The following is a 27,907-nucleotide window of genomic DNA, read 5'->3' as shown; positions in this document are numbered from 1 at the left end:
ATGGGTAAGAGGACATCACCTCTACTTAATAGACACCCCCCCCCACACACACACACACACATTATTATGAGTGTTCCCCTATTTACATGTTTGTGTGTCAGAGGTGAGGGATGATAAGCCAGTGTTTGAGAAGATGCCTCTGGTGTGGGAAGAGGACATGCAGATCAACTCCAAGTTCCTGGATAGAAAGGTCACGTATTAGTATTTCCCTAAACTTTACCATTTACCCCCTTCTCACCCTAGCCACTTACTTTTACTCTTAAACTACAAATATTCCAACATAACCTGACATGTGTTACAGAGACGTTGAAGGCGAAGCATAACACGTACTTGCGGCAACACCTGGAACCGGGGGCCACCTTCAACACCTTCTCACCTTGAGGACACACACTGGGGCTGCGTTTCAATAGTCTAGAAGCTTCCTCTCACAGGCACTTTAGTGAGGACAATACTCTTTTGCTTAGCACTTGTCAATAGTAGGTCCTCGAGATCTACAGTATTTTTGTGAGGCTTTTATTGATGTTTTGTAATTTATTTTGTGATGCTGTTTTTACGGTCTAATGTTTTTGTTTGTATGAGCTGCATTGAAACAAATTCCAATCAACTCTTTTGAAATAGTATCGCAAGAGTTACAATTATGTGAGTTGATGGGAATTAAATAAATAGTATTATTTAATGTCTTGTATATTTTCCATGCTTTATTTCTGTTAAGAACTTTATCTTTGAGTGTGAAAATTCCAGTAACTGCGACTTTGCTTTGTTTCTGATGTAATCATTCCAACATTGGTAAGAACACAGTTATAAATAAGATTATGCTCATGCTTGTCTGACAACAAGTAATGCTTTTGTTTTGATAACTTTGGTGCCCTGATTTCCTACTGCTTGAACCATCACACTTTAACTACATTATGAAGAGTGCCTTGAGAAAGTATTTTTCTACATTTTGTTGTGTTACAGCCTGAATTTAACATGGATTAAATTGAGATTTTCTGTCACTGGCATACACACAATACCCCATAATGTCAAAGGAATGGAATTGTGTTTTTAGAAATGAATACAATATTTAAAGCTGTGTGCAATAATAGTGTTTAACATGATTTTTGAATGACTACCTCATCTCTGTACTCCACATATACAAGTATCTGTAAGGTCCCTCAGTCGAGCAGTGATTTTCAAGCACAGATTCAACCACAAAGACCAGAGAGGTTTTCCAATGCCTTGCAAAGAAGGGCACCTATTGGTAGATGGGTAAAAAATCCCTTTGAGCATGATGAAGTAAATCATTTCACTTTTGATGGTGTATCAATACACCCAGTGACTACAAAGATACAAGCACCCTTTCTAACTCACTTGCCGGAGAGGAAGGAAATCACACAGGGATTTCACTATGAGGCCAGAGTTGAATGGCTGTGATAGGAGAAAACTGAGGATGTATCAACAACAGTGTAGTTACTCCACAATACTTACCTAATTGACAGAATGAAAAGATGGAAGCTTGTACAGAAGCCACCAGAGTCTTATTTGATTTATGTCTGTTGTTATGGATCTTGATCCGGGCTTTGTTGTAGAGGTCCTGTCTCTCCCTCTTGTATTTTCCAGATGTTTCAGGGAGATCAATCAGAATCATTAACCTATACTGAACAAAAATATAAATGCAACATGCAACAACTTCAAAGATTTTACTGACTTACAGTTCATATAATGATATCAATCAATTGAAAAAACTATAGATTTCACATGAGCGTGGATCAGAAAACCAGTCAGTATCTGGTGTGACCACCATTTGCCTCATGCAGTGTGACACATCTCCTTCACATGGAATTTGACAGGCTGTTAATTGTGGCCTGTGAAATGTTATCCCACTCCTCTTCAATGGCTGTGCAAAGTTGCTGGATATTGGCGGGAACTGGAACACGCTGTCGTACACGTCGAACCAGAGCATCCCAAACATGCTCAATGGGTGACATGTCTAGTGAGTATGCAGGCCAATGAAGAACTGGGACATTTTCAGCTTCCAGAAATTGTGTACAGATCCTTGAGACATGGGGCTGTGCATTATCATGCTGAAACATGAGATCATGGCGGCGGATGAATGGCACGACAAAGGGCCTCAGGATCTTCAAATCAAATCAAATCAAATGTTATTGGCCACATGCGCCGAATACAACAGGTGCAGACATTACAGTGAAATGCTTACTTACAGCCCTTAACCAACAGTGCATTTATTTTTAATAAAAAGTAAAATAAAACAACAACAAAAAAGTGTTGAGAAAAAAAGAGGAGAAGTAAAATAAAATAACAGTAGGGAGGCTATATATACAGGGGGGTACCGGTGCAGAGTCAATGTGCGGGGGCACCGGCTAGTTGAGGTAGTTGAAGTAATATGTACATGTGGGTAGAGTTAAAGTGACTATGCATTAATTAACAGAATCTTGTGACGGTATCTCTGTGCATTCAAATTGCCATCGATAAAATGCAATTCTGTTCATTGTCCGCAGCTTATGCCTGCCCATACCATAACCACACCTCCACCATGGGGCACTCTTTTCACAACGTTGACGTCAACGTCTGGTCTCAGACGATCCTGCAGCTAAAGAAGCCAGATGTGGAGGTCCTGGGCTGGGGTGGTTACACGTGGTCGGCAGTTGTGAGGCCGGTTGGACGTACTGCCAAATTCTCTAAAACGACGTTGGAGGTGGCTAATGGCAGCAAAAATTAATATTCAATTCTCTGACAACAGCTCTGGTGGACATTCCTGAAGTCAGTATGCCAATTGCACGCTCCCTCAAAACTTGAGACATCTGTGACATTGTGTTGTGTGATAAAACTGCACATTTTAGAGTGTATTTTTATTGTCCCCAGCACAAGGTGCACCTGTGTAATGATCATCAAGGCTAGAGAAAAGTATTGACAAATATTACAACAACAAGCAACACTCAAACATGATGGAGGAGGAGAATCAATCTTCAAGAAAAAATCGACTCCTCGACTGATACAGATGATTTATGCTTTCACCACTGGGACTGGTAAGTATGGAAAGCGATCTGTTGAAGTCGATAAATGACAAACTATGCATACTAGAGTTGGTCAGTAATGATGTAAAAGAGTTGAAGGCGAGTCTTGAAATGAGTGACGAAAAAGCTGCGATACTGGAGAACGATACAAAAAAACTAAAAGGGACAGTCACTAAGATAGAAACTTAAAAAGGAGAACAACTTTCTAAGAGAAGCCTTACTAGACATACAAATTAGATCGATGAGAGAAAATCTAGTACTTACAGGTATCCAAGAAAAAGAAGGAGAGGTTACCGAAAAAATTGTGAAGGACTTCTTTCTTACAGCGCTTCAAATCCCACTCGAGGCTGTCAATAAAATCCAACTCGAACGTGTACACCGTTTTGGACAAAGAGGACAGAGATATGAGCGTCCAATCGTTGCCAAATTTGCGTTCTTTAAGAATAAACTAATGTTTAAAAGCCTAGGTAAAAGACTAGCTGGCACGAAAATAGCATGAATGATCAGTTCCCGAGGGAGATTTCAGAACAGCGCAAAGTTCTGTACCCAATCTTCAAGGAAAATAGATAAAAAGGGAAGCGTGTTGTTCTCGTTGTCGATAAACTGTATATTGACAACTAAATGTTCCGCGACACAAAGACTACTCCATGGCTATTCTGAAAGTTCTAATAGAGGAGTCGAATAATGGAACACCCAATACTAGCCATGGTAGGGATTGTAATAATAAAGCACATTTATAGTATTTATAGTATTTTATAAAGGGATAAGACGGTGTTACAAGAAAAGATAACAAGCAAAATAATACATCTTCAAATACAACTAATTAGAACACAAGAACTCAATCAACATAGTGAAGATAAAAACATAGCAAACAGAAGACATAGAAGGCACAGTATGTGGGTATGTGTGGATGTATTGTGATGGAAGGTGTGTTGTGCGTTTTTGTGTTTGAATAAGTGTGGCGTTAAGTGAGTGAGAAAGGAAATGGTGTGTCTGTGAGCAGGGGTTGTGAGAGAGAGCTTTCAATTTTGTGCAGATGAGGGATATACATTTTAAAATAAAGTATACATCTAATCTATTTTTTTATTGTCCTATCATGATGGAACGATCTCCAACCCTATATCCTAGACACCCACCTGAGCGACACATACACCAAAGAGAAGTCCCCATTTGTTTTATGGCCATGCTGTGAGTTGCCTATATGCAGCCAAAACAGAAAAATACATGCGGTCAGAGACCTACTTGAGCAGCACCACCCCCTCAAGATTCTGTGCCTGCCTGGCAGGGTTGGTCCCCTGATGGGAGAGCATAATATACAAGGACATTCTCAAAGCTGCTAATGAGAACCTTGACGACATTGTACCTAGCTGGTGGGGTTTCCGGTGGGGTACCCCCACCCAGGTAGTGGCAGTGCTGGCAACACTGGCTGCAGTATCCCATGGGGAGGTGGTCACACTGGGACAATCAGAGAGGGGACATATTGTGGCCCTGGTGGCACAAAATAATCAAAGGTCTGACTGCACGGAGATGCTTGGGAAAAATGGTTACAACTGGGACCAGAGTGTTTGTGTCTCAGGGGAAGGGGTGGATCTGATCTCCATCACCTAGGACTTGATATAGATCAATCAAATCTCACGTTGTTGTCCATTTTTGCTCAATCTTGCATCCTTTCTCAAACAGCTGTAACTGTATATGCATTCGTAAATCAGGTCCTTTCTTGAGTTGGGCTCTGGGATGTAACAACCGTTGAGCATCTGATCTTATGGTTGATTGTGGAGGAAAGGGGTTGAGTGTGTTAGAGTATGTGCGTGTGTGTTTGTGTTTATCCCACATCTGTTGCAAGGGGGTAAGGACGTTAGGGAGAATATAGGATGAACCACAATAATTGTTTGCTAAAATAATAATTGCTTGACAAAAATGTAATGTAATACAATTACAATCCGGGTTTTATATAACAATCCTACGCATGAACTGCCGACATTATTACGCATATTAATTGATAATGATGGAAATTATGATATGCAAGATATCTGAATAGATATATATATTTTTTAAAAGCTATTTATATATTGAGGTGAGAGCATTGGAAATGCTTTTGGCGGTTGACCTGCTTCTGTTTTGTGGAAGGCACTGTGTGCTGTTTCGAAGGATGGGTCCTGGCCACTCAGGGGCCTAGGGATCCGGGGGGACGGGGGTGGTATGCCGATCACTGGGATGACGGCCCAATTTGGGATGGGGAGGGGCTTTAGTAGGGGGAATAGTGGAGAACAATTGGAGGGTTACTTATTAGCAATGCAAATATCATGGTACAGCTATATGGACACTCAATCACTATGGTATTTTTTATTGGTAAATTTACAAACATATATAATGATTAATAGATTTTAAACTTGTATCTCATTATGGTATGTGGTGAAATAAGTATAGCCAGTTATAATTGTAATGGCTTAGCAGATAATAAGAAAAGAAGAACAATATTTATATGGCTCAAAGAGAAGGAATATAATATCTATTGTTTACAGGAAACTCATTCAACAATTCTAGATGAAGTTGCGTGGAAAAAGGAATGGGAGGGCGAAATATACTTCTCCCATGGGCAAAGAACCTCAAAAGGGGTGATGATATTAATTAACAGTGATTTCGAGCCGAATGTGCAAATTGTCCAAACAGATCCGCAAGTTAGATTAATTATTTAAAATATGTTATTGGACCATAAACAGATATGTGTAACGATCCCGGCAGTCTGAGTCGGGTCCTGTCTGGGGACTAGTTTTTCTGTTCGTGATCTCCAGTTTCCCGAGGGTTCGGGAACGCTCCGGGGAGCTCTCTTGATTTCCGCACCTGCATCCCATCAGCAATCTGCACACCTGGTCCTGATCATCACCCTTCTTAGGCTCTGGCCTAACATCCAGTCCCTGCCGGATCGTTAGCCATGAACAGTAGGTTTACCAGAGTATCAGTCTTAGAGCCTAGCGTTAGTTTTGTTGTTTTTGCACCTTGTTGGTTGGTTGCTTACTTACCCCCGTTTTGTTCCATCTGCAGTCACCCGTCCGGAACCTTCATCCAACCTCTGCCTGGTGGTCGGCGGCTGCCGACCCAGGATGGGATCAACCACTGCACCCCCAACAACTAATCAACGCCGCCCGCTCTGTTCCCTGGATTATTCAGCATCACTCTTGAATTTGTAATAAACACTCACCTTCGTTTCAACTTACCTTGTCCTGGTCTGCTTCTGGGTTCTGGCTTAGCAACTCGTGACAGAACGATCCGGCCAGTAATGAACCCAGCGGACCTGGACTCTGTTCGCCATGCCATTACCCATCAGGAGAAGATGTTGGGCCATCATAGCACGGTACTACAGGAGATCGCGTTGTCAGTTCGGAACCTTTCTACCGGTCTGACGGAGGTCCAGAACCAACGCAAGTTTCCGGTGGAGGATCCACTACCGGTTTCACCCATCTCGCCTGCCGCTTCTGGAGCTGTGTCCTTCCGTGAGCCCAAGGTTCCGACGCCGGATAGATATGAGGGGGAGCTGGGAAGATGCCGTTCCTTCCTTATGCAGTGTGGATTAGTGTTCGATCTACAGCCCTACTCTTATGCCACAGACAAGGCTAGGATAGCCTTTGTGATTGCGTTGCTGCGTGGTCGAGCGCTGGAGTGGGCTTCAGCCGTTTGGGAACGACAAGACCCCTGCATGGCTTCATACCAGGGGTTCACGGCCGAGATGAGGAAGCTCTTCGACCATTCCGTCCGAGGGAGGGACGCAGCTAGGCGCCTGTTTTCGCTTCACCAAGGAACTCGCAGCGTGGCCGACTTCGTGATCGAGTTCAAGACGTTGGCTGTGGAGAGTGGGTGGAACGAGGAGTCTCTGCAAGCGGCCTTTTACCAGGGTCTGTCGGAGCAGCTCAAGGATGAGTTGATCTCCTATCCGAGCCTAGTGACCTGGACAGCTTGGTAGCCTTGTCTATTCGGGTGGATAATCGAGTCCGAGAGCGAAGGAGGGAGAAGCAATGGGGTCCGTCCAATCGATCAGCTTCTCAGTTCCCAGTCGGGTCGGGTGGTGGACCAGAACACGTCGATCATTCTCCACCACAAAGGATTAGTGGAGAGGTCCTCTCTCCCGATTCTGAACCCATGCAAGTGGGGCGGCACGGGTTAACCAAGGAGGAGCGTCAACATAGACGTAAGACCAACTGCTGCCTCTACTGTGGTAGCTCGGGACATTACATCTCCACTTGTTCCCGGCGGTCGTCAAACTGCCCGGCTCGCTAAAGTTGGGAGGACTTTTTAGCGAGCCAGTTTCAACCTCTCAGTACCTCTGTCAGACCCCGTTTCCGGCTACCCTTGTGAACAGGAATCAGAGCTTAGCGATTAACGCTTTTATCGATTCAGGTGCCGGCGGAAGCTTTCTTGATGCCGAGTTGGTGGAACAGCTGGGGCTTTCCAAGGAGCAATTGCCGGAAGCCATTGAAGCGACCACTCTGAACGGCAGTAGTCTGGCACGTATCACGATGAGGACGGAACCGGTTAAGATGCGGTTGTCGGGAATCATTCTGAGATGATTTCATTCTTCATTCTGCCGTCTTCCCATGTTCCTCTGGTCCTTGGATACCCCTGGCTGAAGGAACACAATCCCACGTTCGATTGGGTGACGGGCAAGGTAACGAAGTTGGAGCCTTGATTGTCATGCTAACTGTCTCAAGACTGCCTGCCCCCATTCGGTTCCCAGTCAGGTGATTGAGGCTAAACCCCCAGATTTGTCCCTGGTTCCCGAGACATATCACGATTTGGGGAAGTTTTCAGTAAGCAGAAGGCTCTGTCACTCCCCTCCCCACCGACCATATGATTGTGCCATCAACCTGTTCCCTGGAGCTGTCTACCCCAAGGGAAGGTTATACAGTATCTCCCGACCTGAACGTGAGGCTTTGGAGACCTACATCAAGGAGTCCCTAGCTGCTGGTCTCGTTCGTCCTCGTCATCACCCCTGGGGGCAGGATTCTTCTTTGTGGGTAAGAAGGATGGCTCTCTTCGACCGTGTATTGATTATCGGGGGTTGAATGACATCACGGTCAAGAACAAGTATCCCCTGCCCTTGATGAGTTCTGCCTTCGACTCCTTACAGGGTGCTACGGTGTTCACCAAGCTAGACCTACGCAATGCGTATCACATGGTCCGGATCAGAGAGGGGGACGAGTGGTTGACGGGTTTCAATACACCGATGGGTCACTTCGAGTATCAGGTGATGCCGTTTGGACTGACCAATGCTCCAGCGGTATTCCAGAGTATGGTGAACGACGTCCTGAGAGATATGATCGGTCTCTTTGTGTTTGTTTACCTGGATGACATTCTGATCTTCTCGAAGGAACCTTCCGACCACGTCCAGCATGTCCGGCAGGTTCTGCAGCGATTGTTGGAGAATCGCCTGTTCGTGAAGGCCGAGAAGTGCGAGTTTCACGCCCACACGACATCCTTTCTCGGGTACATCATCTCCAGGGGAGAGATTAGGATGGACCAGGAGAAGGTTAGAGCGGTTCTGGAATGGGCCCAGCCCGGTACGAGATTGCAGCTCCAGAGATTTTTGGGGTTTGCGAATTTCTACCGCAGATTCATCCGGGATTACAGCCGTGTGGCCGCTCCGTTAACTGCCTTGACTTCCAGTATCAGGACCTTCAAGTGGAATCCGGAGGCGGATCGAGCGTTTCTGGATTTGAAGAGGCGATTCACCAACGCACCGATTCTCTCTCAACCGGACACGGCCCGTCAGTTCGTCGTTGAAGTGGACGGCGTCTGATGTGGGAGTTGGCGCCATCCTGTCGCAGCGATGCTCCACGGACAGTAAACTCCATCCCTGCGCCTACTACTCTCGTCGCCTTTCGCCTGCGTAGAGGAATTACGATGTGGGTAACCGGGAGCTTCTCGCGGTGAAACTTGCCTTGGAGGAGTGGCGCCACTGGTTGGGGGGGCGGAGCAACCGTTTATTGTCTGGACTGACCACAAGAATCTTGCTTACGTGCAATCGGCTAAACGTCTCAACTCCCGTCAGGCCAGGTGGGCGTTGTTTTCGGACGATTCAAGTTTTCCCTGACGTTCCGACCTGGATCTAAGAACGGCAAGGCGGACGCCTTGTCCCGGATGTTCTCCAAGACGGAGGAGAGTGGGTCCAAGACCGAGACAATTCTCCCCGGAACTGCGTCGTGGGAGCAGTTATGTGGAAGATTGAGGAGGAGGTGCTGGCGGCCCTTCGGACTCAGCCCGGTCCCGGTAACGGTCCACCCGGTCGGTTGTTTGTGCCTGAGTCGGTTCGTCCTGCTGTCCTCAAATGGTCCCACGCCAGCAAGATGGCTTGTCACCCTGGCGTGGCTCGGACAATGGCGTTTCTTCGCAGACGTTTTTGGTGGCCTGCCATGGCCGAGGATACTCGGGGTTTTGTTGCTACCTGTCCAGTGTGTGCGCAGAATAAGAGTACCAATCGGCCCAGCTCTGGACTACTTCACCCCCTTCCTATTCCCCGGCGACCATGGTCGCATCTGGCCCTGGACTTCGTCACTGGGTTGCCCGCTTCTGAGGGGAACACGGTCGTTCTGACTATCGTGGACAGATTCAGCAAGTTCGCCCACTTTGTGCCAATTGCCAAGCTTCCCTCTGCCTCGGAGACGTCCGAGATCCTGGTTAGGGAGGTTTTCAGGGTCCACGGTTTGCCCAGTGATATCGTTTCCGACCGTGGCCCTCAGTTTACCTCTGCTGTCTGGAAGTCCTTCTGTTTGGCCATTGGAGCTACAGTCAGTCTCACATCTGGTTTTCACCCCCAATCCAATGGTCAGGCGGAGAGAGCCAACCAGAAGATGGAATCCACGCTACGCTGTCTGGTCTCTTCCAACCCCACCTCCTGGGTCTCTCAGTTGCCTTGGGTTGAGTATGCCCACAATACTCTCCCCTACATCTGCCACTGGGATGTCTCCCTTCCAGTGCCTGTATGGCTACCAACCTCCCCTGTTCCCTTCTCAGGAGAGGGAGCTCTCAGTGCCTTCTGTTCAGGCCCATATTCGTCGTTGCCACCGGACCTGGCATCGGGCCAGAAAGGCACTCCTTAGAGTTTCGGACCGGTATCAGCTCCAGGCGAATCGTCGCCGGATCCCCGCTCCCACCTATACCATCGGAGATAGGGTTTGGTTGGCCACACGGGATCTTCCGTTACGGACTGAGTCTAGGAAGTTGTTACCGAAGTTCATCGGTCCGTTTGTGGTGGAGAAGGTGATCAATCCAGTGGCAGTTCGACTCAAACTACCGAGGACGCTCAGAGTCCATCCCACCTTTCATGTCTCCTGCCTCAAGCCTGTCTTCCTCAGTCCTCTGTTGCCTCCTCCGCCTCCTCCTCCTCCTCCTCGGATGATCGGAGGTGGTCCTGCCTACACGGTGCGTCGCATCATGGATTCCAGACGGCGGGGCCGGGGGTTTCCAGTATCTCGTGGACTGGGGAGGGGTATGGTCCTGAAGAGAGGAGTTGGATTCCGCGGCGACAGGTCCTAGATGCTGACCTCATCAGTGACTTCTACCGCCTCCATCCTGGCGCTCCGGGAGTCCGCCCGGTGGCGTTGCGTCGGAGGGGGGTACTGTAACGATCCCGGCAGTCTGAGTCGGGTCCTGTCTGGGGACTAGTTTTTCTGTTCGTGATCTCCAGTTTCCCGAGGGTTCGGGAACGCTCCGGGGAGCTCTCTTGATTTCCGCACCTGCATCCCATCAGCAATCTGCACACCTGGTCCTGATCATCACCCTTCTTAGGCTCTGGCCTAACATCCAGTCCCTGCCGGATCGTTAGCCATGAACAGTAGGTTTACCAGAGTATCAGTCTTAGAGCCTAGCGTTAGTTTTGTTGTTTTTGCACCTTGTTGGTTGGTTGCTTACTTACCCCCGTTTTGTTCCATCTGCAGTCACCCGTCCGGAACCTTCATCCAACCTCTGCCTGGTGGTCGGCGGCTGCCGACCCAGGATGGGATCAACCACTGCACCCCCAACAACTAATCAACGCCGCCCGCTCTGTTCCCTGGATTATTCAGCATCACTCTTGAATTTGTAATAAACACTCACCTTCGTTTCAACTTACCTTGTCCTGGTCTGCTTCTGGGTTCTGGCTTAGCAACTCGTGACAATATGGCTCATTAAACTTTACGGACCAAATAATGATGATCCACACTTCTTTGACAATATATATAATACATTATAAACCCTGCAAGCAATACAAGACTCTATTATTATGGTGGGAGATTATAATACCGTTTTAAATAGGTCAATTGGACTGTAAAGGAAATCACACTACAAACTATCACCTTCATGCTCTTAAGGAAATCATGAATGTCAATAATGATTACTGCAATAAAAACTGTAACATAGAGGCACAGAATAAATTAGAGGAAAAACAAAAAGAAATGGAGAAACTTATTCAAGAAAGATCAAGTGTAATATATTTATTATTATATTATTATATTATAAAAATAAAGCAAACTGGATGGAATATGGGGGAAAATGCACTACATTATTTTTTCATCTTCAACATAGAAATGCTACCAAAAATAATTTACTGAAACTGGTTACAAATGACGGAGTCACCCAAGATTCACCAAATTATATTTTGAAGGAGGAAGCAAAGTACTTTAAGCATATGTTTTCGTTTCAGTCGCCTCCATCTCCTCTAAACAAAAGCTAATTGTAGAGATTTTTTTCTATTGATAATGTAAAATTAACAGCCATACAGAAAGACTCATGTGAAGGTAAATTACAGAGGAGGAACTTCTGTAGGCAATTAAAGACTTTAAGTCCGGGAAAAGTCCAAAGTTGGATGACATACCAGTCGAGGTATACCAAACCTTTTTTGATATACTAAGAGGACCGTTATTAACATGTTTTAACCACTCCTATGTAAATGGTAGATTATCAGACACTCAACAAGAACAGGATACAAGTGGAAAATATAAACATCCAGTCCATTAAAAAAAGTGGAGGCCCCTTACACTTCAGTGTTGTGATGCAAAAATTCTAGCAAAATGTATAGCGCATAGAATTAAAAAGGTATTGTTGGACATTATTCATTCTAATCAGACAGGTTTTTTACATGGACGATACATTGGAGATAATATAAGGCAAGTACTGGAAACAATAGAACACTATGAAAGATCTGGGAAACCAGGCTTGCTATTCATAGCAGACTTTGAAAATGCATTTGATATAGTATGACTGGGGTTTATATATCAATGCCTGGAGCATTTCAATTTTGGAGAATCTCTTATAAAATGAGTTAAAATCATGTATAGTAACCCTAGGTGTAAAATAGTAAATAATGGTTATTTCTCAGAAAGTTTTGATCTGTCAAGAGGAGTAAAACAAGGTTGTCCACTATTGGCATATCTATTTATTATGGCCATTGATATGTTAGCTATTAAAATCAGATCCAACAATAATATCAAGGGATTAGAAATCCAAAAACAAAGTGTGTCATTGTGATGATTCATGTTTTCTTTTAAATCCACAACTAGAATCCCTCCACAGCCTCATAGAGGATCTAGATACATTTTCTAACCTCTCTGGATTACAAACAAATTATGATAAATGTACTATATTATGTATTGGATCACTAAAAAATACAATTTTTACATTATCATGTAGTTTACCAATAAAATGGTCTGATGGTGATGTGGATATACTCGGAATACATATCCCAAATGAAATAAATGATCTCACTCCAATACATTTTAATAGAAAGTTAGCAAAAATAGATAAGATCTTGCTACCATGGAAAGATAAATACCTGTCAATTTGTGTGAAAAATCACCCTGATTAACTCTTTAGTATTATCCCAGTTTACCTATTTGCTTATGGTCTTGCCTACGCCTAGGGAACAGTTTTTTAAATTATATGAAAAAAAAATATTCAATTTTATTTGGAACGGCAAGCCAGACAAAATTAAACGGGCCTATTTATATAATGAATATGAATTCAGAGGACAGAAATTAGGAAATATTAAAGCATTAGACCTATCACTAAAAGCTTCAGTCATGCAAAAGTTATACCTAAATCCGAACTGGTTCTCTAGCAAATTAGTAAGATTGTCTCACCCAATGTTCAAGAATGGTGTCAAGGTCGAGGTAAGGAGTAGACCAAGGCGCAGCGTGATGAACAAACATGACTTTAATTAGTTAAAGCGTCAAAATACAAAACAAAACACGACTCGTGACGTCCACGGTATCAATGACCGAACACGGAACAAAAACCCACAACCACAAAGGGAAAACATACAGTTTAAATATGGCTCCCAATCAGAGACAACCAGCCAACAGCTGACACTCGTTGCCTCTGATTGGGAGTCACTCAGGCAAACATAGAATACAACAAACTAGAATGAACACCAACATAGAAATACACACATAGAAATGAACACACCCTGGCTCAACATAATGAGTCCCAGAGCCAGGGTGTGACAGTACCCCCCCCTAAAGGCGTGGACTGCGACCGCGCCTCAACTAAACAAACCAGGGGAGGGCTGGGCGGGCATACCTCCTCGGCGGCGGTTCTGGCTCCGGCCTTGACCACCACCCTCCAATACACCCCCCATAGTGCCCCTGGTCCAGTCTGGCCCCGCCGGCTGGAGCAGGACTGGACTTAACAGGAGCGATCCTTACCAGGCTGTCGACTCGCACCCCTGGCTTGGTGCGTGGAGGAGGAACGGGCCTTACCAGGCTGACGACTCGCACCCCTGGCTTGGTGCGTGGAGGAGGGACAGGCCGGGCTGGGCTGTCGACGCACACCGTAGGCTTGGTGCGTGGAGCAGGGACAGGCCGGGCTGGGCTGTCGACGCACACCGTAGGCTTGGTGCGTGGAGCAGGGACAGGCCGGGCTGGGCTGTCGACGCACACCGTAGGCTTGGTGCGTGGAGCAGGGACAGGCCGGACTGGGCTGGCGACGCGCACCGTAGGCTTGGTGCGAGTGGCAGGAACAGGCCGGGTCGGGCTGACGACACGCACCGTAGACTTGGTGCGGGTGGCAGGAACAGGCCAGGTCGGGCTGGCGACGCGCACCGTAGACTTGGTGCGGGTGGCAGGAACAGGCCGGGCTGGGCTGTCGACGCACACCGTAGGCTTGGTGCGTGGAGCAGGGACAGGCCGGGATGGGCTGTCGACGCACACCGTAGGCTTGGTGCGTGGAGCAGGGACAGGCCGGACTGGGCTGGCGACGCACACCGTAGGCTTGGTGCGTGGAGCAGGGACAGGCCGAACCGGGCTGTGGAGACGGATAGGAGGCCTGGAGTGAAGAGCGGCCACCACCCGTCCTGGCTGAATACCTACCCTCACACACTCTGTGTGAGGCATCCGCACAGGACGTACAGGGCGGTGTACCCCTGGCCTGGTGGCCTTCTGGATCCGCCCCCTTTTCTCCTCCGTCAGCCCCGTCGTCCATGCCGTGTGCCCCCCCCCTAAAAATTTTCTGGGGTTGCCTCACGACCGTCCGACGACGACCCTGATCACGCCGTAGCTCCTCTCTACGGCGCGCCTCCACCGTCTCTTCTCCCGGCGCTTCCTCCCATGTCCAGCCCAAGAGCTGCCCCTGGACACGCTGCTTGGTCGTTTTATGGTGGGTTTTTCTGTCAAGGTCGAGGTAAGGAGTAGACCAAGGCGCAGCGTGATGAACAAACATGACTTTAATTAGTTAAAGCGTCAAAATACAAAACAAAACACGACTCGTGACGTCCACGGTATCAATGACCGAACACGGAACAAAAACCCACAACCACAAAGGGAAAACATACAGTTTAAATATGGCTCCCAATCAGAGACAACCAGCCAACAGCTGACACTCGTTGCCTCTGATTGGGAGTCACTCAGGCAAACATAGAATACAACAAACTAGAATGAACACCAACATAGAAATACACACATAGAAATGAACACACCCTGGCTCAACATAATGAGTCCCAGAGCCAGGGTGTGACAAATGGCCTTTTTCCCTTTATTCAGATTACAACTTCTCACTTTCAGTTATTTGAAAAGGAAATAATCTCCCAAATATAACTATTTCTAAAACAAGCCATAGAAAGTTGGTTTCAATTTAATCCTCCAGAAACGACAGAACAAATAATGCAACAAATATTGTGGTTAAACTCAAATATACTAATCGATAAAAAAACATTATTTTTTGAACAAATGTTTAAAAAAGGTATAATCTTCGTAAATGATATCATAGTTAGGACTGGTGGAGTTATGTCACACATGCAGCTAACAAAAGCATATGGAAATGTAGACTCTACCCAAAATTACAACCAAATAATTGCAGCATTACCACAAATATGGAAGAGGAAAGTGGAAGGGGGAAAAATAAGGAACTTATATTTCGGCCCTGCATTAAAGAACATAATTGGTTAAAGAAAGTTGTGATAAATAAAAAAGTATACCAGTTTAATTTAAGGACCAAAGGATTGACAGCCGTCCCATATAGATTGCAAAATAGTTGGGAAGAGATTTTTGACGTACCGATTCCATGGCACTGTGTTTATGCAAAACGATGCCGGATTCAAAACTTTGAATTTTTCAATTTAAATTATTATACAAAATTCTTGCTACCAATAGAATGTTATTTATATGGGGGACACAATCTTCCCAGCTCTGCAGATTTTGCTGTGAAGAGACAGAATCATTAGATCATTGGTTTTGGTACGGTCCATTTGTAGCTTGTTTTTGGACACAGGTCCAGGAATGGCTAAAGGATTGCAATATTTACCTGGAGCTAACCCTGCAGATAGCACTACTGGGTGATCAGAAAATTCATAGTCAATCGATCAATAAAATAATAATACCTTTACCAAAAATGTTTATTTTCAATTTACAATCTGTGGAAACAATGAGAATTATAGGGTTCAGAACTTTTGTAAAACATCACATTACAGTTGAAAAATATATGGAAAGTAGAAATCCAATATGGATGGTGTAAAGAGATAGATGGGAGGTGTTGAATGGCGTTGAAGGATGAGACTAATAACAACTAACAACAACTAATAACAACAAGATAACTAATGTAAAGCACACTGTGTCCATAATAAGTATATAGGTTATAGGTTGAGAGCTTTTGTGAAAGAGCACAGTTACAAAGATATGGCATATAGAAGAAAACTGGATGGACATCATGAAAATGATTGGAGAGGTTGAGGGTAGAGGAAGTTCAGGAGTAAAAACAAACAAAATAGAATTACTGTAAAATTGACATAAAATATATATAGTATGTATAAGCTGGAAGTAGAGGCCTAAGCATTGTTGTTCACTAGTTTACTTCAATTAAGGAAGGGGTGGTGGGGTTGGAAAGTAATAAAGGGGACTATATTTAAAAAAGGATATGTATATGTATATATATATGTATATATATTTAAATGTATGTACAGTGGGGAGAACAATATTTGATACACTGCCGATTTTGCAGGTTTTCCTACTTACAAAGCATGTAGAGGTCTGTAATTTTTATCATAGGTACACTTCAACTGTGAGAGACGGAATCTAAAACAAAAATCCAGAAAATCACATTGTATGATTTTTAAGTAATTAATTTGCATTTTATTGCATGACATAAGTATTTGATACATCAGAAAAGCAGAACTTAATATTTGGTACAGAAACCTTTGTTTGCAATTACAGAGATCATACATTTCCTGTAGGTCTTGACCAGGTTTGCACACACTGCAGCAGGGATTTTAGCCCACTCCTCCATACAGACATTCTCCAGATCCTTCAGGTTTCGGGGCTGTCGCTGGGCAATACGGACTTTCAGCTCCCTCCAAAGATGTTCTATTGGGTTCAGGTCTGGAGACTGGCTAGGCCACTCCAGGACCTTGAGATGCTTCTTACGGAGCCACTCCTTAGTTGCCCTGGCTGTGTGTTTTGGGTCGTTGTCATGCTGGAAGACCCAGCCACGACCCATCTTCAATGCTCTTACTGAGGGAAGGAGGTTGTTGCCCAAGATCTCGCGATACATGGCCCCATCCATCCTCCCCTCAATACAGTGCAGTCGTCCTGTCCCCTTTGCAGAAAAGCATCCCCAAAGAATGATGTTTCCACCTCCATGCTTCACGGTTGGGATGGTGTTCTTGGGGTTGTACTCATCCTTCTTCTTCCTCCAAACACGGTGAGTGGAGTTTAGACCAAAAAGCTCTATTTTTGTCTCATCAGACCACATGACCTTCTCCCATTCCTCCTCTGGATCATCCAGATGGTCATTTGCAAACTTCAGACGGGCCTGGACATGCGCTGGCTTGAGCAGGGGGACCTTGCGTGCGCTACAGGATTTTAATCCATGACAGCGTAGTGTGTTACTAATGGTTTTCTTTGAGACTGTGGTCCCAGCTCTCTTCAGGTCATTGACCAGGTCCTGCCGTGTAGTTCTGGGCTAATCCCTCACCTTCCTCATGATCATTGATGCCCCACGAGGTGAGATCTTGCATGGAGCCCCAGACCGAGGGTGATTTACCGTCATCTTGAACTTCTTCCATTTTCTAATAATTGCGCCAACAGTTGTTGCCTTCTCACCAAGCTGCTTGCCTATTGTCCTGTAGCCCATCCCAGCCTTGTGCAGGTCTACAATTTTATCCCTGATGTCCTTACACAGCTCTCTGGTCTTGGCCATTGTGGAGAGGTTGGAGTCTGTTTGATTGAGTGTGTGGACAGGTGTCTTTTATACAGGTAACGAGTTCAAACAGGTGCAGTTAATACAGGTAATGAGTGGAGAACAGGAGGGCTTCTTAAAGAAAAATTATCAGGTCTGTGAGAGCCGGAATTCTTACTGGTTGGTAGGTGATCAAATACTTATGTCATGCAATAAAATGCAAATTAATTACTTAAAAATCATACAATGTGATTTTCTGGATTTTTGTTTTAGATTCCGTCTCTCACAGTTGAAGTGTACCTATGACAAAAATTACAGACCTCTACATGCTTTGTAAGTAGGAAAACCTGCAAAATCGGCAGTGTATCAAATACTTGTTCTCCCCACTGTATGTGTATATGTATGTGTATGTATATATAGATGGCGTAGTAGTGCAGTTGTGTTTTTATCGTCTGTCTGTAAATAGCCTGTAAATACCCAATTTTTTCGTACATATTTCCCTATCAGACTTTTCATCCTTCTACAAGATATACTTTCCTGCAACCCGCCTCACTCAATGTGGAACGGATTCTATTATTGACTTAACTTGACTTACTTTTATCTAGAATCTAGAATCTCCAGTTGAAACTAGCTAGCCAGCTAACTAGCTACTTGCTATTTGCTATTAGCCACAGCTAGCGGTGTTTCACCCAGAACATTTGATTTTTTTGCCGGGATTAATTTTAATCACTGGACATTGATCACCGGATATTCGGCCAGTCTGCACAGCGCGTTATCGACCCAGAACATATCAGTTTTTCCGCCGGAATCACTGAATCACTGGACCTTTAACTCCGGATTCATCGCTACCAGCTAGCTACCACCAGCTAACTACAACAAAACGGACGCTGTGGTCTGGCTAATCATCTGTCAACCGGACGGGACCACCTAGTGTTGACACGGAGCCCCGCCGATCCTACACGACTGGTCTGCCGACGAAATCGTCTGATGTGGTTACGACGTTAACCACAAAGATTCCATCCATCTGATAGCCCTGGCCCGCTAGCACACGCTAGCCGTGGCCTCTTACTAGTGCTTCACCACCGGACCTTATGATAACTCAGCTATACAGCTGATATCTGCTGGACTGTTCCTTTTTACGGTACTACATCCTGTTTATGTTTAGCCTCAGCCCAAACATGGTTAGTTTATTGTTGTTTCGGTTATTTCTAATTGTACTATATCACTGTAGACCCCCAGCCTAGCTAAACCTGCCTTAGATAGCTCATTTGCACCTCCCCCTATACACGCGGAGACCGACACAATTGATGACTCTAGCGATGCTATCTCTTTCATTGTTACCCAACGCTTAGGGTTACCTCCACTTTACTCATATCCTTCCATATCCTTGTCTGTACATAATGCCCTGAATCTTTTCTATAACACCCGGAAATCTGCCCCCTTTATTCTATGTACCCAACGCACTAGAAGACCAGTTCTTAAAGCCTTTAGCCGTATCCTTATTCTAGTCCTCCTCTGTTCCTCTGGTGATGTAGAGGCTAACCCAGGCCCTGCAGCCCTCAGTATCACTCCTACTCCCCAGGCGCTATCATTTGATGACTTCTGTAATCGCAAAAGTCTTGGTTTCTTGCACATAAATATCAGAAGTCTACTTCCTAAGTTTGAGTTATTCACTGCGTTAGCACACTCTGCCAACCCTGATGTTCTAGCAGTGTCTGAATCCTGGCTCAGGAAGGCCACCAAAAATTCTGAAATGTCCATCCCCAACTATAACATTTTCCATCTAGATAGAACTGCCAAAGGGGGTGGAGTTGCAATCTACTGTAGAGATAGCCTGCAGAGCTCTATCATACTATCCAGGTCTGTGCCCAAACAGTTTGAGCTTTTACTTCTAAAAATCCACCTTTCCAGAAATAAGTCTCTCACTGTTGCCGCTTGCTACAGACCCCCCTCAGCCCCCAGCTGTGCCCTGGACACCATATGTGAATTGATTGCCCCCCATTTATCCTCAGAGTTTGTACTGCTTGGTGACCTAAATTGGGATATGCTTAATACCCCAGCCATCCTACAATCCAAGCTAGATGCCCTCAACCTCACGCAAATTATCAACAAACCTACCAGGTACAACCCTAAATCCGTAAACATGGGTACCCTCATAGATATCATCCTGACAAACATACCCTCTAAATACACCTCAGCTGTCTTCAACCAGGATCTCAGCGATCACTGCCTTATTGCCTGCGTCCGTAACGGGTCCGCGGTCAAACGACCACCCCTCATCACTGTCAAACGCTCCCTAAAACACTTTAGCGAGGAGGCCTTCCTAATTGACCTGGCCCAGGTATCCTGGATGGATATAGATCTCATTCCGTCAGTAGAGGATGCCTGGTTGTTCCTTAAAAGTAATTTCCTCTCAATCTTAAATAAACATGCCCCATTCAAAAAATACAGAACTAAGAACCGATATAGCCCCTGGTTCTCCTCAGACTTGACTGCCCTTGACCAGCACAAAAACATCCTGTGGCGTACAGCATTAGCATCAAATAGCCCCCGCGATATGCAACTTTTCAGGGAAGTTAGGAACCAATATACACAAGCAGTCAGGAAAGCAAAGGCTAACAGAAATTTGCATCCTGTAGCACTAACTCCAAAAAGTTTTGGGACACTGTAAAGTCCATGGAGAATAAGAGCACTTCCTCCCAGCTGCCCACTGCACTGAGGCTAGGAAACACTATCACCACCGATAAATCTACAATAATCGAGAATTTCAACAAGCATTTTGCTACAGCTGGCCATGCTTTCCATCTGGCTACCACTAACCCGGCCACCAACTCTGCACCCTCTGCTGCAACTTGCCCAATCCCCCCCCGCTTCTCCTTCACACAAATTCAGACAGCTGATGTTTTGAAAGCGCTGCAAAATCTGGACCCCTACAAATCAGCTGGGCTAGACAATCTGGACCCTTTCTTTCTAAAACTAGCCCCGAAATTGTCGCTACCCCTATTACTAGTCTGTTCAACCTCTCTTTCATAACGTCTGAGATCCCCAGAGATTGAAAGCTGCCGCGGTCATCCCCCTCTTCAAAGGGGGTGACACTCTAGATCCAAATTGCTACAGACCTATATCCATCCTGCCCTGCCTTTTGAAAGTATTCGAAAGCCAAGTTAACAAACAGATAATCGACCATTTCGAATACCACCGTACCTTCTCCGCTATGCAATCCGGTTTCCGAGCTGGTCACGGGTGCACTTCAGCCACGCTCAAGGTCCTAAACGATATTATAACCGCGATTGATAATAGACAGTACTGTGCAGCCGTCTTCATCGACCTGGCCAAGGCTTTCGACTCTGTCAACCACCGCATTCTTATTGGCAGACTAAATAGCCTTGGTTTCTCAAATGACTGCCTCGCCTGGTTCACCAACTACTTCTCAGATAGAGTTCAGTGTGTCAAATCGGAGGGCCTGTTGTCTGGACCTATGGCAGTCTCTATGGGGGTGCCACAGGGTTCAATTCTTGGGCCGACACTTTTCTCCGTGTATATCAATGATGTCGCTCTTGCTGCTGGTGACTCTCAGATCCACCTCTACACAGACGACACCATTTTGTATACATCTGGCCCTTCATTGGACACTATGTTAACAAACCTCCAAACGAGCTTCAATGCCATACAACAATCCTTCAGTAGCCTCCAACTGCTCTTAAACACTAGTAAAACTAAATGCATGCTTTTCAATCGAACGCTGCTGGCACCCGCCCACCCGACTAGAATCACCACTCTCGACGGGTCTGACCTAGAGTATGTGGACAACTACAAATACCTAGGTGTCTGGTTAGACTGTAAACTCAACTTCCAGACTCACATAAAGAATCTCCAATCCAAAGTTAAATCTAGAATCGGCTTCCTATTTCGCAACAAAGCCTCCTTCACTCATGCTGCCAAACATGCCCTCGTAAAACTGACTATCCTACCGATCCTTGACTTCGCGATGTCATTTACAAAATAGCCTCCAACACTCTACTCAGCAAATTGGATGTAGTCTATCACAGTGCCATCCGTTTTGTCTCCAAAGCCCCATACACTACCCACCACTGTGACCTGTACGCTCTTGTTGGCTGGTCCTCACTACATGTTCGTCGTCAAACCCACTGGCTCCAGGCCATCTATAAATCACTGCTAGGCAAATCCCCGCCTTATCTTAGCTCATTGGTCACCATAGCAGCACCCACCCGTAGTCTGCGCTCCAGCAGGTATATCTCACTGGTCATTCCCAAAGCCAACACCTCCTTTGGCCGCCATTCCTTCCAGTTCTCTGCTGCCAATGACTGGAACGAATTGCAAAAATCTCTGAAGCTGGAGACTCTTATCTCCCTCAATAACTTTAAGCATCAGTTGTCAGAGCACCTTACCGATCACTGCACCTGTACACAGCCCATCTGAAATTAGCCCACCCAACTACCTCATCCCTATATTGTTATTTATTTTGCTCTTTTGCACCCCAGTATCTCTATTTGCACATAATCTCTTGCACATCTAGCATTCCAGTGTTAATACTATTGTAATTATTCTGCACTATAGCCTATTTACTGCCTTACCTCCATAACTTGCTACATTTGCACACACTGTATATATATTTTCTGTTGTATTTCTGACTTTATGTTTTTTTACCCCATATGTAACTCTGTGTTGTTGTTGTTTTTATTGCACTACTATGCTTTATCTTGGCCAGGTCGCAGTTGTAAATGAGAACCTGTTCTCAACTGGCTTACCTGGTTAAATAAAGGTGAAATAAAAAAAATATATATATATATATGCGAGAAAAAAACCATATGGGGGATAATAAAAAAAAATTAAAAAAAATAAAAAATACAATATCTATGGTAGCCTAACACCATCTTCTTTTTCTTCATCTTCTTCTTCTTCTACTTCTTCTTCTTCTTCTTCTTCTTCTTTTTCTTCTTCGGTGGTGTTTTAGGGAGGACTAAACCGGAAACGGTGTATTGTTGCCCACTACTGGATGCAAGAAAAAAAGGGAGATGGAAATCCAAAATTGAAATATACTAAAACTTTTAATCCACTCAAACATCTGAAAAAGAAAATAAAAAACCTTCAGTCCTTCAGAAACACTCAGATCTGGTGACCAGATAGGACAGAAATGCTGCTAGAACATTCTTTAACTTTTCTCGCTGCCTCTGCATAGGATACACGCTGAACAGCTCTTATCCTAGCAATTCTACCTCATTCACCCTCACAGGAGATTCAGGGAACTCATGTGCATGCTTCCCACCACAATTGCGACATTCAACATCATCATCTTCCGCAGCCAAATAATCACTCAAGTCATACTCTCTGCAATCACTTGACACATGCCCAAATGCTTTGCAACTGGAACACTGCAGTAACCTGGGGACAAATGCTCCCACAGGGTGAATCACATATCCCATCTTGACATGTGTAGAGAGTGACTCCTCATCAAAAAACAGTAACACAGATGTACTCTCTATTTTCTCTCCATTGAACAAACGTGTCAATCGTCAAGCCACAACTACTCCAGGTTTTTCCAAAGTTCTTGTTTACATGTTATTGAAGTGTCAAAAGTTATATTCACCAAGAAGTGTCTTCTTCTTGTGAAACATTACTTCGAAAGTGAAATCAAAAAAGGTTATTGTATATGTGGATTGTGTTATTCTAGCTATGATATTATCATTTCCATACATTACAAGGTATAAGGACAAGGATTCAGCAGGAGGCAAAACTAGGTAGAGTTGCAAATATGGGTTGATTTTGTTTATTTACACAGCACTGGTGAGTTTCATAAGGTGACTGAAGTATTTACAAAGTTCTCGGTTCACTATTCAAAAGAAAAAGCCTTCAATCAGGCAAAACCTGCCCTAATCATTAAGGCACAGGTGGGGTCTACCAGGATCGAATGCAGACTCCCCAAACTAATTCACAAACATAACTGATTGTCACAGGGAATGTCATAATGTATGCAATCCTCTTTGTCTAATAGGTAGTGCTGAAAGCTAGCCTGTCGCTGCAGACCCCTCTTACGTAAACAGGTTTTCCCTGTCCCAAACCCACCCCTAGACCCAACACCCTATGCACTTGCGGAGAACCGAGAGCATTAGGTAGGGATGGGCAATGTAGAAAATGCTCCACCTTTCCCTGGAAGACCAAATTGCTTATACACCTATGTAATCTGGCTCTCAGATTAGTGCACAAGGTTTCAGTGCTAGTGGTTGATTTGGGACTGGGGCATAGGCTAAGGTAGGAGCAGTCTAAATTCAGCCATCACTCAGATCAAAGGTAAATCAACTCCCAGTAAGAGCAACCTGTTCTCAGAGCATTTCGTATTATTATGTACGTAAATCTGAGACTCACCATTTAGTATGATATGTTACGTTTGGTATGGTTCCATAAGACCAGTGGAGGCTGGTTTTGGTGGAGCTATAGGAGGATGGGGTCATTTTAATGGCTGGAATGGAATATATGGAATGGTATCAAACACATCAAACATATGGAAACCACATGTTTGACTCCATTCCATTAATTCCATTCCAGCCATTACAATGAGCCCATCCTCCTCTAGCTACTCCCACCAGCCTCCTCTGCATAAAACAGATGGTTACTTAAGGCATAAACGAAAGGAGTGTGGTTGGTCGGGGTGGATGGGTAGGCATATAACGCAAACATCTAGTAACTCAAAGGTTGCGAGTTTGAATCTCATCACGGACAACTTTAGCATTTGAGCTAATTAGCAACTTTTCAACGACTTACTACTTTTTAGCTACTTTGCATGTTAGCTAACCCTTCCACCACCTCTAACCCTTTTAGCTAACCCTTCACCTAGCCCTAACCCTTTTAGCTAACCCTTCCCCTAACCTTAACCCTTTAACCTAACTCCTAAACGTAACCCTAACCTTAACCCTAACCCCTAGCCTAGCTAACTGTCACGATCGTTGAGAGACGGGTCAGACCAAGGTGCAGCGTGGTATGCGTACATGTTTATTGAGACGAATAAACACTTGACAAAATAACAAAAAAACTAAAACATGAAGTCCTATGGGCTATACACACAACAAGCCTAACAGGAACACAAACAAGATCCCACAACTAAGGTAGGCAACATGGCTACCTAAGTATGATCCCTAATCAGAGGCAACGATCGACAGCTGCCTCTGATTGGGAACCACACCGGGCCAACATAGAAATACAATGACATAGAATGTCCACATAGAAATTTCCACACATAGATATTCACACCCTGACTAAACCAACTAGCCAACTCTATGTCAGGGCGTGACACTAACATTAGTGAGCTAGCTAAAGTTAACCATCTAGCCATCTAGCTAGAATTCATAACATATCAACAATTTGAACACTCATAACATATTGTACATTTTGCAAACACATAACATATTCTACATTTAGCAAATTTGTAACATATAATACGAATTGCAATTCATAACATATCATACAAAATTAATACATACCATACGAAACGTAACATATCATACTAAATGGAGTCTCAGATTTAGGTGCAGAGTAATACGAAATGCTGTGAGACCAGGTTGGTAATAGGCACCAATACATAAAACATCTGTGTGAATTCACTTGCCTACCTGGTATTAAACAAATATGACTGAACCGGTGTTATGGGTGTGAGTGGACTATGGCCAATTCATCAGTTGACGACTGGACTGATGTCGAAAACGTGTTTGAACTGACACTGTGTTGATAAACGTCAATACTTGCTGGTGGGATGAGTGCTGGGGCCTATTCAGGGGGTGTGACGTAACAAAATGTTCACATAGAAATGTATTGTGTAGCACAGATATGTGTACAACACATATGGGAATATCTGTCATGCAGAATAGAGAATAGTGTTGGCTTTCTTCGTTACATTACTACGTGCAAATTTCAGGGGCAAGTTTTCCTGAAAGGTTCAGAGAACCAAAATCATTTTACAACCATTGCCTACAATGGACTTGCATAACAAATATTTTAGCGCTATATATCTTCTAGGGCTAATGAACCTTTCATCTCCCTGAAAACACCCCAGGAGACGAGGGAGTGTGTGAAGCACCCAGGTAGGCAGTGAGGATTCTCCAATGTCTAAAAATGTCCCCTTCTCAAAAAACCAACACTCGACCCCACTGATGTCAACAACTACAGACCAGTATCCCTTCTTTCTGTTCTTTCCAAAACTATTGAGCGTGCCGTCTTTAGCCAACTCTCTTGCTATCTCTCTCAGAATGACCTTCTTGATCCAAACCAATCAGGTTTCAGGACTGGTCATTCAACTGAGACTGCTCTTCTCTGTGTCACGGAGACTCTCCGCACTGCTAAAGCTAACTCTCTCTCCTCTGCTCTTGTCCTTCTAGACCTGTCTGCTGCCTTTGATACTGTGAACCATCAGATCCTCCTCTCCACCCTCTCCGAGCTGGGCATCTCCGGCACGGCTCACTCCTGGATTGCGTCCTACCTGACCGGTCGCTCCTACCAAGTGGCGTGGCGAGAAGCTGTCTCCGCACCACGTGCTCTCACCACTGGTGTCCCCCAGGGCTCAGTTCTAGGCCCTCTCCTTTTCTCCCTATACACCAAGTCACTTGGCTCTGTCATATCCTCACACGGCCTCTCCTATCATTGCTACGCTGACGATACACAACTAATCTTCTCCTTTCCCCCTTCTGATAACCAGGTGGCGAATCGCATCTCTGCATGTCTGGCAGACATATCAGTATGGATGACGGATCACCACCTCAAGCTGAACCCTGGCAAGACGGAGCTGCTCTTCCTCCCGGGGAAGGACTGCCCGTTCCATGATCTCGCCATCACGGTTGACAACTCCGTTGTGTCCTCCTCCCAGAGTGCGAAGAGCCTTGGCGTGACCCTGGACAACACCCTGTCGTTCTCCGCTAACATCAAGGCGGTGACCCGATCCTGCAGGTTCATGCTCTACAACATTCAGAGAGTACGACCCTGCCTTACACAGGAAGCGGCACAGGTCCTAATCCAGGCACTTGTCATCTCCCGTCTGGATTACTGCAACTCGCTGTTGGCTGGCCTCCCTGCATGTGCCATTAAACCCCTACAACTCATCCAGAATGCCGCAGCCCGTCTGGTGTTCAACCTTCCCAAGTTCTCTCACGTCACCCCCCTCCTCCGCACACTCCACTGGCTTCCAGTTGAAGCTCGCATCCGTTACAAGACCATGGTGCTTGCCTTTGGAGCAGCGAGGGGAACGGCACCTCTGTACCTTCGGGCTCTTTTTTCCTCAAAGAAGTTCATGAATTTATTACTGCTGAAGTGAAAGCCATCCTCTCTTGGGGAATGCTGCTTTTTAGTTAGCTTTGCAACAGTATCAAAAAGAAATTTTGGATTGTTCTTATTTTCCTCGATTAAGTTGGAAAAGTAGGATGATCGAGCAGCAGTGAGGGCTCTTCGGTACTGCACGGTACTGTCTTTCCAAGCTAGTCGGAAGACTTCCAGTTTGGTGTGGCGCCATTTCCGTTCCAATTTCCTGGTAGCTTGCTTCAAAGCTCGGGTATTTTCTGTATACCAGGGAGCTAGTTTCTTATGACAAATGTTTTTCGTTTTTAGGGGTGCAACTGCATCTAGGGTATTGCGCAAGGTTAAATTGAGTTCCTCAGTTAAGTGGTTAACTGATTTTTGTCCTCTGACGTCCTTGGGTAGGCAGAAGGAGTCTGGAAGGGCATCAAGGAATTTTTGTGTTGTCTGAGAATTTATAGCACGACTTTTGATGCTCCTAGGTTGGGGTCTGAGCAGATTATTTGTTGCGATTGCAAACGTAATAAAATGGGCACCTACTACACAGCTTTGACAGACGTTGTTGTCTCCAACCTCCAGTCTTTACTAGTAGGCCTAAGGGCTGAATTTTTATTAATGGAGAGTCAGTCACCAGAGGAGTTTCCTCACATTTTTACACTTGAATGAAACAAAATTAGTGTGCAATTGTTATCATGAGTCTAGCGGCAGCACTGTTGGTATAAGCAGTATTGTTTAGGCACATGAGACCTGGTAATCTTTTCAACTGAAATCAGTCTCAATGTCTGTTTGACAAACTGTTTAATAACTTTGTTTCTTGGAACATATATTAAACCACCACATTGTGTCTCTACTTGTGTCTCCCCCACCCTCAGTCAAAGCATTATGGGCCTGGGAGTAGTGAGGCTGTCAGTGTTTTGGGTCTCTGTGTCCCGCTTATTGGGAGCATGGTACAGTTGTTGAATGCCTAG

At 45.0% G+C, this 27,907-nt stretch overlaps 1 protein-coding gene across 1 annotated transcript; it reads left to right on the top strand.

The window, feature by feature from the left end:
- LOC121535922 lies at positions 1-27,907 on the top strand. Its single transcript, XM_045205545.1, has 5 exons — positions 1-4; positions 102-190; positions 26,041-26,154; positions 26,350-26,913; positions 27,812-27,907. Exons 1-5 carry the CDS (start codon positions 1-3, stop codon positions 27,905-27,907), a joined length of 867 nt encoding a protein of 288 aa, XP_045061480.1.

This window comes from Coregonus clupeaformis, chromosome 2, assembly GCF_020615455.1.
Source record: "Coregonus clupeaformis isolate EN_2021a chromosome 2, ASM2061545v1, whole genome shotgun sequence".
NCBI classification, from domain to species: Eukaryota; Metazoa; Chordata; class Actinopteri; order Salmoniformes; family Salmonidae; genus Coregonus; species Coregonus clupeaformis.
The sequence above is the reverse complement of the archived record's forward strand: the minus strand, read 5'-3'. Positions and strand labels throughout refer to the sequence as shown.